Source organism: Nasonia vitripennis, chromosome 1 (genome assembly GCF_009193385.2).
Source record: "Nasonia vitripennis strain AsymCx chromosome 1, Nvit_psr_1.1, whole genome shotgun sequence".
Classification (NCBI taxonomy): Eukaryota; Metazoa; Arthropoda; class Insecta; order Hymenoptera; family Pteromalidae; genus Nasonia; species Nasonia vitripennis.
In genome coordinates, this window is record NC_045757.1 from 18,069,163 (window position 1) to 18,085,913 (window position 16,751).

At 42.6% G+C, this 16,751-nt stretch overlaps 1 protein-coding gene across 1 annotated transcript; it reads right to left on the reverse strand.

The window, feature by feature from the left end:
* Positions 1-8,950: 8,950 nt before the first annotated feature.
* LOC100115547 (lysosomal acid glucosylceramidase-like) lies at positions 8,951-11,664 on the reverse strand. Its single transcript, XM_031925552.1, is given in 7 exon segments — positions 8,951-9,355; positions 9,433-9,524; positions 9,588-9,763; positions 10,788-10,830; positions 10,833-11,035; positions 11,105-11,423; positions 11,520-11,664. Coding segments are annotated over 7 exon segments (1,161 nt in total). The 5' UTR covers positions 11,566-11,664; the 3' UTR covers positions 8,951-9,073.
* Between the last annotated feature and the right edge of the window lie 5,087 nt (positions 11,665-16,751).

Here is a 16,751-nt window from a genome sequence, read left to right on the forward strand (position 1 = left end):
ATTTCAGCTAATCGTCACTCGCTCGTTTCTTTCGCGAGTTTTTCTCTGATGTATCCGTGAGGGAGGTCGACGTTGTTGGGGAAAGGGCGGGTTTATCGTAGGGAATGAATGATGGATTGAAATATCTGGAATAGGTAATTTCAATCCATTATTCGGTCCAGATTTCCGGGAAGCTATACTTGAATCATTTATATTAGCGATCGTTTTGTTTTATTAATGTGAAAAACATTTGGTGATTATTTGATACTGCGTTATGCATTTGATACTTTTGCAGTAAAAATTTTCCAGGCAATTTTCTTTTCTTTCGTTGAATTCGGAAACCGAGATATATATTTTTTTGTTTGTTTCTCACTGTTTCTAATAAACTACGCTACAAACACAAAGTTAGTGATATTTTCAACTAACGTTATACTACTGCGTATAATAGAATATTGCATAATTTGGTATCTACCGATCTATGATATTTTCCAATTAAAAACTCAATAAAAAATTTTAGAGTCGCCGCAATGGCCGATCGCTATGGCTACGGTTAATCAACCACCCACTACCCGATTCGAAAGACAAGAAAGGATATTTTTGATGACTATAAATGATCTGTTCTCTTTATACTCTGATTTTTGTCTAATTACTCAATCTCTCTCATCTCACGAGGTATATACATTTTCATTTTCTTATCAGTACGTATTTCCCAGAAAGTTCGATCGAGCCGTTTCTCCTTACTGCCCCAGAAACCTTATTTCGCAAAACTTCCATCCGCAAAAAGAAAGCTTTTTCGCTTCGAGAACGAAGTGGATTCGTGGAACGCGCTTTGTCTTAAACGGATCTCTATATAATAAGCTTCTCTCTAAAATTAGCGCAGCATTAGTCTGATTCCAGATTGTTCTCCGATATGCCGTAATAAACTGTAGCCAATCCGCAGACGGTCATCGACGATGCATATTCCCGCGAAACTTCGATTGCACCTCACGACTCAAAAAATAGCCTGAAGCTGCCCCCAACTATTTGTTCCGTCCCCAATTCAGTTCCTCCCGCTCATCAGCGAGCCATCCTCGCGTCCAAGTTGGGCTTCTTAAACTTCGTCCCCTCCGCTGCAGCAGCCAGGAATCGAAGAGAAAAGTCCGTTCGAAGTATATAGTATACACAGCGTAGAGCAAGGCGCACAGTAGCATCAGCGAAGCGGTCGGTCGAAGCCTCTTAGGGACGAGATGGAAGCAGAGACAGAACCGGAGGCTACTTTCGTGCAGAGCCAGCCGTAAAGCTGCGCGCGCGAGAGCAAATACAAACACGCTGATTGCCCACCTCGAAGGAGGCGCGCGCGCGCGAGCAGGCGGCCAGAGGATGAGTCCCTAACTCCTAACCAGTGATTAAACAGGCCAATCTACACTTGCCATCCCGGGCTCCTCCACGAAGCAGACAGTCAAGGTCGTGGACTCGTATTGTGTGTGTGTGTGTGTGTGTGTGCCGAGGCAGCCCTGCCTCTTGCTGGTATATGTAAATTCGCGCGCTAGGGTCGAACGGGGCGCGCTGGTACGTGAAACTCCGGGCTTCATCGATGACGATGACACGAGCGTGAAAGTGAAATGTCGAGAGATGCGCCGCTGATGCTCGAATGCGAGTCGTGTTGTTGTTAGCGTCGAGAGTTCCCCCGGCTCTGATCCGTATACTGCGACTCGTTTGCGAGAGAAATTTTAATGAGCGGAGATGCGCTAGTTTGAGTTATCGGCTCGTCGGCTCGAATTTCCCACGACTCGTATCTGGATTGAAACTTTTTTTTTGCAATGCTGGATAACGTCCCATACGTCGCATTGGAATTATTAAACAGACGAAAATTCCAACCGATTCCCTTCCGCTCTGCGGAATAAGATTTACTGATGGTGTAAAAGCCGGTGCAGCGAACGCGCGTCGTGCCTCATGCTAATGCAACATTTGTATTCCCGCGTCGCGCGCTCGCCGGCAGCGTCGAAGATACACTCGCGCAGCCTCTCTTCTTTTTCGATCGCCTCCTCGTCAAGAATTAAGTCCTAATGACGCGATTCCCCCCCCCCCCCCTCGCATACTTCGAGCTTCTTCCTCCTCCGCGTGTTTGTGTGTACGCGCACACATCGGAGGCGAACGTACAGCACGCACAGGGCGCGATCGGAAGGACGTCAAGGGTAATTGGTACGGTCGTGCGGCAATCGTGGAAGGACGTTAATTAAATCAATTAGGACGGCCCGGTGGCGCGCGGGTTGCAGTCGACGGACCGATTCGCGATTGGTATGCTTCAGACGCCCGATGTCGCGGATCGTCAGGCCGTTTGTGGCGCGAAGAGCGATTGGCAAACACACGGAGAATTAAAAAAGCGGCGAAGCTCGTCGGAGGTGGAGGCGTATTGATCGATGGCTTTGTTCGCTTGTGACGCGCACTGTGCGTGTTGTATTCGACTGCGTTTGTTTTCGGGGACCGGACCGTTGCGAATTTCACGTGCTTTTTCGACCCGCGTTTGGACTGGCTGATGGTATAGGTAGATGCATTTTAGAGCTTTTGACTAATGTATAAGGTTGTAAAATGTCCGTGGATTCGAGGTTGAAAGCGGATAAGTTCATCTTTACCTTGTGAACATTGAATAGCGATTAGTACCGATTATTATCAATTACATTAGTATCAATTAATTAGTATCGCATCGCGTTCCATTTCGTTTTGTTTCAATCATACAAAAAAGTTGGAACAGTAAAACTTTTTTCCCTATTAACTGACAATTCCGGACTTAACTTTTTTTGCCTCTAAGTCACAGCCGTTTACGATACAAGATATAATTGCATTTTGACTTTCAATCCAAACATCAAAAGCTCCGCAGAAGCAATCGCAGAAATAATTTAATCGAAGAAATTCCCCCATAAATGTTCGTTTAGACCCTCCTATCCGTTGATCATTTTGACAGTAAACAAGTATACGACAAAGACTCGCGCGTTCCGGCCAGAAGAGCAAAGAGGATTTGCGCAATCGCGCAGGCCACGACAGGGAAACTCTTCCGGATTGTCCAACCCCGCAGGAAACACAGTTTATTGCCCGTTTAAGGACTGCTACGGCGACTCGCGTCTTCGATTCTCCTTTGTGTTACAGTAAAAAACGATCACGCATTTGTTAAATACGATTCTTCTTTGTAACTCATAATTTTATATAAAACGACTCAGCGAGGATGTATTTCAATGCGACAGCAAGGGCAAAATAAATATAAAGACGTGATTTACATATTCAACATTTTTCCATAACTCGCGAGCGTGTAGGGGCAGTAAAATTTTCATATACTCGCGGCCGAGTACTGAACGATAGGGATAAGAATAAAAGAGAGTAAAGCAGCAAAGAGAAGTGGAGCATCAAAAGAGGGCAAAGTAGTAAAAGACACAGACAGGACAGACGGAAATCTCGCGCGCGGTTTTCTCTGAAAATACAATTTCCTCGGTGACATTAGCGTCGAGGCTCGCTGCGCGCGCGCGTGCCAAGTTGTTTAAAGAAGTATTCATTTTCTCGGCGAATACTAAACGAGCGTCTACCGCAAAGGAGTGGAGGAGCCTTTTAAAAGCACATCCGCAGAAATGCCGTTATTATTATTTTTTATACTGTCGCTCCGAGCCCGCTTCAAATAATTCATCACCTTGATGCAGTTTCATAGTTGAAACTTTTTTCGGATTTCCTCTCTGAATGATCCACCGACGTTTCAGCCCGTCCAATTGCAAAACTAGAGTAAAATTGCACATCGGGTATGCGATGCGCGAATAAATAAAATACGGTATCCATCCTGCAGCAGCGGGCGTATTTAAATTATACTAGGTGAAAAGTTTCTCTTCTACGAAGCTTTTGCCATTAGAACGACATTGAATTTTCTCTACAGACTCTATGGCAAACTGTAAAACGTATAAAATCGCGATATTCGAGGCTTTGTCATCCCAGCGGGGCAGAGCACACTTTCTAAACAAAATTGCAAAGAGAAAGGCAAAGTGCGCATTAAGCGTTTGACAAAAAATTTTAAATTATTCATTAAATGCCTCGCATCGAGCTCTCCCTCGCGCGCGCGCGCGACCGTTAATACATAGCCGCCTGCTGCGCAGCGCAGGTTTGGCCCTCTATGTGCAGCGAGGATTACGTCGAAAAATTTCCTAGCTGCATTTCGCCTAGGCTGAGAGCTTGCAAGCTGTATATATTCTCCTTGTGAATAAACAAGTCGACGCCACGCTGACGAGCCATTCGCGCGGGATTTCATTAATGCAGTAATTATACGTTGCCGTTGCTCCTGTCGGACGAAGTGCAGCTGACGTGACGTTATTCCGCATCGACGATGCCGCTCTGCTGTCGGTGTATACATAGCTTTATAAATGCACGGCCCTTGTCGGCAAAGCGCGTTGTAATAATGCAGAATTTAATACGTCGACAATAGATGATGCAGCGCTGTATTCTATCTCGTGAAAGTATGGGAGACAGTATCGAATGACGTGTGTCGCAAATCATTGAATATTCAGAAAAAAGACGTGGACGATTTTGTTTGTTGACCTACTTTCCAACTAGCCGTGTATACTTCAAAGTTTAAAGCGTAGAGCTTCGAGTTTATAATTTTGCTGATATAATCACCGAGTAACAAACACGGGTTAATTTAGCAAACATTAATAAACGCGACACACGGCGCATCGGTTATCTTGAAGATCCAATTAATCTTGAGAAGTGTTTTCAGTTCAAATAATTTTGAGCCCTGCAGGGACATATTTCCCCTGGCAGCTCCCTTGAGGCTAAACACTCGCTCAGCTCAGCGACTCGAACTTTTCGCGCTTCAACGACGACGACATGACGCAACTCCGTATTGGGGGTGAAGATACACGTACTTTATGTAACGAGTATTTCCTGCGGAAAATTAAGAGTATTTTTAGGCGCGAGTTGCTCGAGTAGAGAGGTGGAAGATTAAAAGGCTGATAAAATCAAAAAATACTCGTCGCTTACAACTACTTCTCCGGGTTTTATCAGCGGCTCCCGATAGCCCGGATCTAATCGCATTTCTGACCGACTCATTCCTCATTCCTTCCGTCAGCCGGAGAGGAAAGGCAAAACCAGTAGTAGCAGAGCCACACTTCGCTCAAAGACATTCAAACAGTCCCAAAGGAGCATCAAAAGCAACTCTCATCTCCATTCTCTCGCCTTTGGCATCTTGTTCATTCTCGTTCATTGAGCGCCGCTCGTTTCTCAATGGCTTCTTAAGAGCCGCGGCACGCCTCTAAATTAGGCTCCTGCCATCAGCGTGTATACCTCCGCACCGCTGATCGTTTTTTTACGCGCAAGCCATTCGTCAGCGGAGCTTTTCGTCGCCGCTATAAATATAGCCAAGGCGACGCAGAAAAGGGAGAACTGCTGCTGCAAAAATAGAGCAGTCCCGATGGCTGGAGGATTGCCCATTGAGAAAGTCGTAAGGTATACGCAACATCAAAGGGATCGCTCGCTGCCTCTGCCAGCGACGGAGACGCCTGCTAGAGAGGAATCGAGCGGCGCAACGTGTTAAAGCTCTGACGATGCAGTCATTGAATATGAGGATCATTCCGAAATATATATAGAGCGAGTAAATAATGCGCGCGTTCGCGTTTTCAAAGGGATGCGCTGGCCGAATATACGCTCAAGAGGAATCTCTGTGATTAATAATTGGCGGTTATCAATTCGCGCTTGCCACATTCGTCACGCTCCAGCTATAGATGAGCTAATTATTCAGGCTATTGCGAGAGATAACGATGGGCAATGTTAATTAAAAGCGGAATCGAGCTGGTGCTTTGCAGGAAATCAATGTTTACGCCTCAAACGCGACGATAAATAATTATTTCATATCCTCCTCTCTTAAAAAAATGATGGCCTTTGTTGTGAAGCATTTAATACGTGATTCTGATTGGTTGCTGGTTGGTTGTCTAGGCAACGAAATCAGAACCGCGCTTTAAATTCATAACCCTCAAAACAGTCATAACTCATAACGCTGGTAGAAATGTTTGAGGTGTTTAAAATGAAATGTGGAAACGTTGATAATATATGTAATATAAGTAGCAAAAAACTTTAGTTAAAATTAATCATTACCAAGAGTGTGTAGTATTAAAACATGTGTATTGAAAAGTGGCACCTAACCCTATTTGAAGTAGTAATAAAGTGTGTGAATATTATTTAGTTTTTTTTTAAATGTCAGTGAGAAGTTTAATTAAAAGAATAAAGAGTTTGAAGATATACTGTGTCTCTGTGCCCAAAGTCGCCCTCGGTAAGGTTTGAGGGGTGAATTTAAAGAAAAGTTCAGTATCCGAGTCAGTAAGTTTAAGTCTATCATTATACAATGCTCTTTGATTTATAAAAGGGCTACTATAGACAACTAAAATATGACACTACCACTTCCTATGTTACCTAGATGATTCTGGTTTAACTGTTTTCGTTCATATTTTCACATCCAGGCTCATGCGAATTTTTTTAATTGAGCAGGTCAAATTTTACTTATAGCCAGTTACGCAGAAACTACTATCTCTAGCACATTGTATTTTTGGTTTCTAGCATATTTTTACATGGAGAAAGTGATAAATGTTTTGGCTTTTTTGTCAACGTTTTAGGTAATTAGAATTTTGACTTTTAATAGTTGTGAGAGATTTTGAGACCGATATCTGTTTCTCCATTTTTGCATTTATTCTCATTCAAAAACTAACAGGTCTAGAGAGCTCATATTTTGCATATAGGTTTCTTTTGTGATTGTGAAAAGATATTTAAAGTTGAATTGACCTTAACTGAAAAACTTCTGATTTCGACTCCGACACTGATGCGAATGCAAACTCATGCTATACGACTAAATAATTCATGGGTGTTGTAGTCGTACACAAGTATTTTAGTTAACGTTGATTCAACTTTAAATATCTTTCCAAAACCACAAAAGAAATCTATATGCAAAATATGAGCCTTCTAGACCTGTTAGTTTTCGAATGAGAAAAAATGCAAAAATGGAGAAACAGGTATCAGTCTCAAAATCTCTCACAACTGTTAAAAGTCAAAATTCTAATTAATACCTTGACAAAAAAGCTAAAATACTTATCACTTTCTTCATATAAAAATACACTGGAAACCAGAAATACAATGTGCTAGAGATGATAGTTTCTGTGTAACTGTCTACAAGTAAAATTTGATACGCTAAATTAAAAAAATCATATGGGCCTCGATGTGAAAATATGAATGAAAATAGTTAAATCATAATCATGTAGGTTCATGTTTTCGAGGTAGCATAGTAAGTATCTGTGTAAAATTTCAGTTGTATAGCTTTTTTATAATGCAAATAAATGACATTGTAATGATAGACAAACCCACTGACTCTTATACTGAACGTTTCTTCAAATTCACTATTCAAACCAATGATGACGACATTGAGCATTATTAATATATTTATTAAAAAATAGTTTTGAGAGATTTAGTAACATGTTCCATGCTTATAAAATATTAGCAGACGTTAGTGTGCCACCCAACACTATGGTAGATTTTCTACCAGTGTTATTAGATAGAGAAAGAATCAAGAGCGCGCGAAGCGCGCCTTCATTCCTAGTAAAATAAAACTGACGAATCATTGATGAAGAAGCTTCTTTCAACGTCGATTTTAATTAAAAAGCGCACAATCGCACCGATGAACATAATACATATATCCAGGACTTGATTCGAATCAATTAAATCCACGTATAATCACGGCAAGGTAGACAAAAAATCGAACCGCTGCAGCTATTCGACGGATTCGCGTCTGCCTGCTTTCAGTCGTCGCTTTGACGATAGGTACCTACGGGAAGTGACGGAACTGAGTGCCTGCGCTCGCTCATTTGCGTGCTCGCGCGCGCAGGAAACGCCGTCATCTGCGCCGGTTTCGTCGCAGCTCTCGATGCGGCCCCGAAACGCGCGGCTGAATCGTTGGGTAGCTGCACAGCAGCAGCTCGCCGAGCGCCGCGGGCAATCGACGTTAGTCCTTATTTAGAACTCTGAATGAGGAACGCTTCTCGGCCGGGCTGAATTGCACTTTTTGCCGCCGCCACCGCGTAAGAGGAGGCGTGCGCTTTGGCGCGATGACGGGCCTTTGAAATGCGCGACGATCAAAATTTGCGTGGATTAGGGAGGCGACGGTATTTTTATGCTCTCTTATGCATATACGCTCCAGTTTCTCCTTTGGTGCGTGCGTTCGCATCGACTCCCTCCGTAAATGCCGGTCAAGTGGCAAAAACTCGTCTTTAGGAATTTCGTATAATGACAACGCGTCGTCGATCGACTCACCAGTAGCGCATTATTTTTTGAAAAATTACAAAGGGACTCTGAAGTTGAAAAACGACTCGAACTTACTTTTTGGTAATGGCGTTGTACACTAACGCTTTGTTCTAATAAATAATTTTTACTAATAAAGAATATTTGTATTGATACGTAATCGTTACGAATCATTGCAGCTACTTGAGAAAGAATATATAGATAATATCTTGTAATACATACGTTACATGTTGACACTATCGGCATGAAATCAGAAGGAAAGTCTGGAATCTGATAAGCTTCGAGACATCTCACGATCAGCTGGAAAATATTTATAATGTTAAACCTCATCGTTCCAAAAAATATATGGAAGTAAAATTTGCGACGTTCGATTAGAGTCTGGACACAAAAAATACGCACGCTCTGACGTTATAGTTCTTTGACTGGAATGTGCAGTATTAAAAAATTTGAGATAGTTATCATAGGTTTTGTATCGTCTCTTCGTTGATGCGATTATGCGAGTTCGATAAAGTGTCTATACGTTACCTAGATCTATTAATCAGATGATCAAAATCGAGTGGCGATCCAATTTGAAAAAAGAAATAATAATCAGGTAAAACATTATAAAATCCACTTGCATCGAATTTAAGATCAAAATCGATTTATTAAAGAACATCATAATAATTATTTACATATTGTACTTGTATAAAATAGTATGTACAGAGTGCTCCGGCAATTCCACATTTATATTGCCAAATTTATCATCCAAAAATTATATTGATTATTTGTTTCTAGTTTTCTAGCTGATGATCCAATAATGTGAAAAAACTCACTTATTAAACAAAAGAACAATAATCCGGTTATCTTTGGTCTTGAATGCAGTTGTTACAACATCCGTATCTTGGCTGTTACTGTGTATCCTGACGGAATTGCGAGGCACAAATTTACTAAAATGACTTATTACATAAAACATTGGCTGCTTGTAGAATACGTCTTTTTTAGCATCGACAATTATTGCAGAATCAACGTAGTTGCCTATCCAAGTTAGTCCTCCTTGAAGATCAAGGACCAGATTCCAATCGACCCAACCGACTACATGATGGTTTATGTTCTAAAATACCATTGAACGAATTAAATTTTATTTTCTCTTTCAAATCTATTTATTAATGATTGATCACATCTACATACCTCAAAGATCCTATTGACTAACATTTCCGTTCGTTTCCACGAGCCTAAAATCACCTTGGGTTGTTGATCTGAGCGATCGTCTACAAAAAATATAAATTTTCATTATGTATTTACAAAGTTAAAAAATATACTTACGTGAATCTATTTGTACTCGCCTATACAAGCTTCTGTCATCAAAATAAACTTATCTGGGAAAAGATCGTGAGTTATATCAAGCACACCAGCAGGAACAACATCATCTTTATACCAATGCACGGCAATGCCCTTAACGTATTTTAAAGCTTTGCTGTATTTATCTTTTACCTCAATCATATACCAAGGTAAATATAGTCTTTTGTTGAAATATCAGGAATATGCGTGAAGTATGTGACAAATATAAGGATACTTTATTTATTTAACAATGATTAAAAAGATGTACAAGACTGAATAACTGAATATTTATGTGGATGAAGGTATTATTACTCTTAGATTTTTCTAAGCTAGGTCCTAGATTATTCGTGATCCATTTCGATACATTTCCTGGTGACCAAAACATGCTACTGATTTTTGAAGTGCCAAGTGAAGTGAATGGCTCATTACCAGTTGAGACAGACCACATTTCCAGTCCATACTTTTGGTATTGTTGGATTTTTGCTAAAATCTGGCATAGTTTTTCATTTAGAAATATGCGTAGCTCTAGGATAGTTTTATTTTACTATAGATGGGAAAACCCCAAGCGCAGACGCTGCACCGAGTTCGTCGCCAAATTCGGCAGCGCATCTGCTCTTTTATAACGATAAGCTTCTCGGAAACGCGGTCTGTTTGTTGCCTACAAAAAATACGTGCGACAAACACGGCAATTAGGGATTAAGAAGGAGCGCGCACTTCGCTGAGTGCGCCCTTTTTATGATACCCAGGTTGGCGGCGGGGGCTATTAAGAAGGGTCCGTCCGCTCACGCTTCGGCCGCGTCGTCGCGTACCTGGATATCGACAGCGTCCCTCCTGCGATCAGTCGTAGGGCCGCGTCACCGAGGTATTGTAATACCCTCAGCGGATGATAGCAGTTAGTTCTAACCGAATCGAGCAAGCGAGCAGTTGTCCAGTCGAACGCTTCACTGACATCTTACTACGCTGTCATACTCGTATTAATTTCTTGTTCTTTTTTTGTATTAATAAATATATTCACCGTGAGAAGCTATACTCTGCTTGATTTTTATTTTCAACGTCTTCTAAAAATTTGACGATATAATCTGCATACGTTTGGTAATATTATTCTAGTAAGTGATCTAGATAAAAAATGACAATTGTTTTAAACACCACATTGATCATATGGACAGTTACAGGCTAATTTAGGATGACAATTTTAGCCATAGTACGATTGTACGTTCTTCATCCATATTGGTGGAGTCCAAGATGGGGAAAAAAGCGAAGGGATGGATTAATTTTCAAGGCTTTTTTCATCAGAGGAATCTTATACTCGGTATCTTCTTTGGCAAGTGAAAAATCTCTTAACTTCTTATCACCAGGAGAAGACGCATACGTATAGCCCCTCGTAGAGAAATCGATACCGCCAATAGGTACGCGACCAAAAATGTAGTTACTTCCGTTTGTGCTAAAGTACGAACTAAAAGAAAAGGCTTTAATATCATTGGATATTTCAAACTGCATACCTATACTTATTAAAAACTATTACTTCATTAAATTTTCCTGAGTTTTTGAACTGAGGCTTTTGATATTGATACCAGCCGAATCAGTGAAAGCACCGTCGAATCCTTCTATACTTTGATATAGCTTATCGGAATCAATACGGACCGTGTATCCACCGTTTGGTTTACTCTGAATTTTTCCGTCGGTCCGCTTTAATCTCTGTCCATTTCGGCTCGTAGCATACCATATGAATGCACCTTTACCTGGTGATATAGGATCAGGATAGCTGTCACAATACGTTGAGTTACATTCGCAAACTATGCTGTCATATCCAAAATGTACTGGTTTGCAGTCCTGAGCGACGACTGTAAATTATAAAAATGTATGTTTTGTGCAGTTATTTTGAAAAATGACGAATTTTCAATCGAATAGTAAATACTCATTGTAAATGACAAACTCACCTGCAGCGCTACATAAAACAGCCAATATTGCTGTAAACTCGAACATTTTAACGGCACTGTAAAGAGGACCTTACGCTACGTTTTCCTCATGAAAAATAATATTGTTTGCACAACCTATAATGAAGCTATACTGTCCAATCAACGATTGAAGAGATATCTATATCAAAATAGTTGCTGTGACTTTTGTCAATTGTCTTATCTAATCAAGAAAGATATTATATCTTTGTATGAAAATTAAATGAATCACCGTAGTTACATAATTTGATAAATAATAGCAACTTAGAGTTTAGTAAACCGTAGCAAAACCAACACTAAACCTTGCCCAAATTTGTTCATACAGGATAAACACACATACACACACACGCGCGCGCGCATACATGCACTGCCACATCCACTTTTTATTTTATAATATAAAATCCGTTTTAATTTAAAGCGAGAGAAAAACAAAATAGAGACTTTTCGAATGCCAGAAGAAGCATTCGTTAAGCTCAGGAGGCCAGCATCAACCGGTCGTGTGCCGGTAATAATTAAAGGCGCGTTTATGCGCGAAGCGAATCCGGCAAAAGAAGCTTTCTCCTGCTCACTTGTCGGGCACGCAAAGAAGGCGGCGAGTAAGCGTGCGATACTCGCGACGCGTACGTGTGTCGCGCGCGTCGAGGGGGACGCACTCGGCTAATGCGGTAAAATGTAGCCGCGTCGAGATCACAGGGATGTCGTCGTCGCGTGACGCGCGCACTCGCTCTTTGCGGCGACCATTAAAACTGGCCGCTCGTCGGCGGCCCGGGAGCAAAGGTCGTTCTTGAGAATTCCTCGCGCGGGCTCTTTCCATCGCTTCAGCAGTCGGCCGAGCCGCTCTGCGTGGATACAGCACGGAGAGGCTTTTTGCTATTTAGCCGGTAGATTAAGCATGTTCCGAGGGACTTTTTGCTGCGACGAGGTCGGCCGAGCGCGATAGCTTCTGGCTACCGGCGTTTCCCGATGGAAATGAGGCTTTTTTCGGTGATTCAAACTGAGTATTTCCGACGCAATCGATACCGCAAAGCTTCTTGAGAAATCTGTTTCAATCCGAGAGATTCTCTTAGCAGAGGATCGAGATTTCCGAGATTCGCGAAAATCTCTTTGCTCCATGTTCGAATTTCCGTAACGATGACTCTCGAACGGATCAAACTCGAACAGGCTGTACTTTGCCCCGACTGCGCTGCGTAAGGTCTTTCTTTCTCAACTTGCAGTCAGCGAGATGACTTCTGTTCTCCGCAGAAACCGCCTAAATACCAAGGATACTCGAATAACCCACTAAACAAGTGCGGGGGACTCTGCTGTCGCTGCAGTACACTGCGTCGACAAGAGCGTCCGAGAAAACTGCTCAGCCATAAAGCCTTCCGCGATTTTTCGCGAGACAAATAGAGGAACAGACGGTATACTAGAGAGAGGGATGAAGCGAGAAAATGGTCACAAATGGCTAGAGAGGAGGAACTGAGATAAAGGATGATTCTTCTCTTTCTCTCTCTCTCTCTCTCTCTCTCTCTCTCACTCTCTCTCTCTCGCTCCTCCTTGCACGGCCGCCGAGAACTTTATACGCCGAGAGATATTCTGCGTTGCTTTACGAGTTCCGACTTTCAACCCTCTGCCAGCAGAAGGAAAGCGAGCCTTACGGCTTATATACCCCTTTCCCAACTTCGACCGCCTTTCTTCCTCTTCCTGCACACCCTCTCCTTTTTTACTTTTCGAGCGCGCGCGCGACCTGGTAAAAACTATTTCAAGTCTAGGAAATTTCGCGAGATCCCAGTAGCTCGCTTCGCTCTACTTTACGTAGATGCGCCTAGTTCGTCGATTCCTTTTTTCGGAGGCCCAGAGGATCAGAGTTGCTTCTGCGCCCGCCCGCGCGTGAGAGAGAGAGAGAGAGAGAGTGCGCAAAGTCTGGAATCTCATTATTTGGATTTTAATTGGACTACAGGGGGGGATTCGCGCTGAACATTGGCAAACTTTTTGAACGATGTTCGCGCGCGAGCTCATAACGTTTATGCTGAATACATGAATTTCGACGGCTGAATCCAGGGCACATGTTAGTACCGGCGCTTTGAGAGCTCCGATGCTCGGTGGGGTTAATAAATCGAACAGTTATATAACTATGATTATAGATCGTTTTTTTATTAGTGAAAACCCTCCACTTGCGTAATTGACAGTTACAAAATACTATCGATTCCTGCACTAATCGGTTCATGCGCTCCAACGAGCTGAATTTATTTTTTCTCATAATTGTCGATTAATCTAGCGAGAACCGATTCAGAGCATAATTATAATCTCGGAAATAAAACATCGTTGCAGGGGCGAACATGATTCACACCCACGTGAAAAACGTGATCGCCGAGACGTTACTGATTTCGCAAAGAAAAAAGAAAGAAATTCATGCATTACATTAACACAGGCGAGCGGACAGCGGAGGCAGGCACTATAAATATTTTGCTCATCGTCGCGTGAACTTCGCTTCTTTTGTTTTGAAAATGTACAGAGCAGCATAGATAATGGATTCGACGAAAAAAGGTGATTAAATATCAAAACAACCGAGCGAACACTCACGCGACGGGCATATTAATATCCATCTATCCATAAATCGGACGTTTCCCATTATCGACCTTCTCTCTCTCTCTCTCTCTCTCTCTCTCTCTCTCTCTCTCTCTCTCTCTGTCTCTTAGACTCAGCGCGACGACGCAATTATTTATTATTATTATCAGGCGTACAGTTGGCGAGAGGAAACGCTGATGTGCAAAGTTCATTTTCATCGGCGACGTGCAGCGCGCGCGCGCGCGTATCCACTTTCTGATTGATCGAAAAGGGCGAGTGTACACAGCGCTCGCGCGTACAGTGGCTGTATCGTGGTGTGCTGCTACCGGCGAACTTGTGCAGAGAGCGTATATAAATTTCTCGGCCGCGCGCAGAGCCGATGCGGCGGAATACGTCAAACTTTTTTATGAAAAATCAGCTCGGAAGTGACAAAGAAAAATTCGCCCTAGCTTCCGCGGCCCGAGAAAAATGGTTGTTCTACTCTGCTGTACTCGCGGGCCACCGCGTTGCAGTGTAAATATTCGCTTAACGCGCCGAGATAGAGTGCAGGCAATATCGAGTCTATGGCTTCATTTATCCGGAGCAGAGATTGTTTATTGAAGGGGAAAATATATACGCTTTGATTCGGTGTAAAGAAAAATATCGTAAATATAAATGCGAATGGTATTCGCAAAATGTATAAGTGAATAAATTACCGTTATAATGCGTATTACGTCTTTAATATGTATATACATATAATATACCGCGGTTGAATTCGTGTCAATAGACGAGGCGCTGCTGCAACAACAACGATTCACCGTGCAAGATACACATTATCTTGTCCAAACAATCGCTCCAGCTCTCTCTCGCGGAGCTCACAGCTCAATCGTTTATGAAAGACGCGGGCAAGATGTAGACGCATATACATGTACATCGTGAGAGAGAGAGAGAGAGAGAGAGAGAGAGAGAGAGAGAGAGAGAGAGAGGAGAGAAAGGAAATTGAGATCCTATCGCTTGGTATTATGACAATTCGTTCGCTCATTCGAGCGTGCAGAGCAGAGGCAACAGGGCAGTAGCCTCGAGGGCGAAACGGGACGATATCGTTGTATTACAAAGCGATGCTACTCCAAGGAGTATAGAACATCAGACTAGGAATAGTATAGGAATAGCAATGGAAACCGGAATATGGCAAGGACACGGTCTAGGGAGCAACAGCCGGCGGACACCTTATATACAAGGATGTCGAAATGCATGTATACATGTATAAACAATTATATGCGTGTACATTGTACATTCATAACTGTGTATTGCATGTATTATTGTATGCGTTGAGTAAATAGATGCGCAGACCGACATATGTTTATTCACTAAATACGCAGTTACTAATTGTAGACGGTGGACTAATTATATGGATGATTATACGAAATGATTAAGGGCACGATGGAATATTTCCTTTTAAAATACGTGTATATACTGCGATTTCTTTAGGAAATATGTCAATTTCACTCTAATAAACATAGGATTTCGCATCAAATCAATCGAGTATCGGTTTACAAACTTACGCATTTTTAAGCTGATATTCATCACTCTTACGCATAAAAAGTGCCTATACATTCATTTGCACGCAGATGACGTTTTCAGTCTCGTCCCTTTGTTTGCGCGCGCCCGAGACAGTTTACGAGCTCAAAGGCGTATCTGGCTTCGAGATCGGCTCGATCGCCGTCACTCGTTTCAACTTGATGACCGACGTCGATGCGGCGAGTGGTTCCTTCGTTTGCCTCGCTCTCGCTGCAGCAACATACATGTAGTAGGGAACTGAGATAAGGGCTATTTTTGCGAGCGCCACTTTGCTGCACGCGTTCGCCCGGCGAAAAAAGCAAATTGCTAGCGCTGCGCTTTTGCTATCTGCTCTTTGTCGTTCTTCCTTCGCTTTGGGCCTTTTTTCGTACACAGGACGCTATCTCGCTGCAGGAACTGCGAGTCTTGTTATAGTTTACTGTCGTCGTGTGTGTGTATAGTCTTTTCAGTGCGACCAATTCCTATATATAATCGCACGATGTTGCACACATCCACGTATAGAAAACTAAAACAATATCAAGCTGCATGTGTACACGAACGTAAACTTTTACGAATTTCAGCCGAAAGCACGTACTGCCGCTAAAATTTAATTGGCCTTCATTCCGAGCAGCTCCGTCCAGAGAGCTAAACCAGGTCGCCGAAAAAAACAAGACACCCAAGAGTCCGTCTCGCGCAGGTGCGCTGTGATGTCCTTTGGCCGGCAATCGAGAGCGAAAATTTGTTCCAACTTTCCTCAGTCGCCTGACGACAAGCCGCGTATACGCGCCTAATGGCCGTGGGCGAGTATATAAAAATAATGACGCCGAGATTACGCGAATCGCGCCTCGCCATTATCCGCGGCAACAGCCGGCTCGATCGGGAGCAATCACGAAAGATCTCGCAAGAGATCCAGTGTCAGGCAGGTGTACACGCCTGCTGATGCGACGTGTCCCCAAAATTCAGCGACGCGCCGCCGCGGGCTGAGAAACCAAAGTGAGTCCGATGCTTATTATTGATCGTTAAGTTCTGTTTTTTTTTCATCTGTGTCGAGTATTCATCGAAAGTCATAAGACTCCGGCGATTATGTAATATTATGTAATTATTTAAATTTGTCCGCTGCGACTGTATACATAG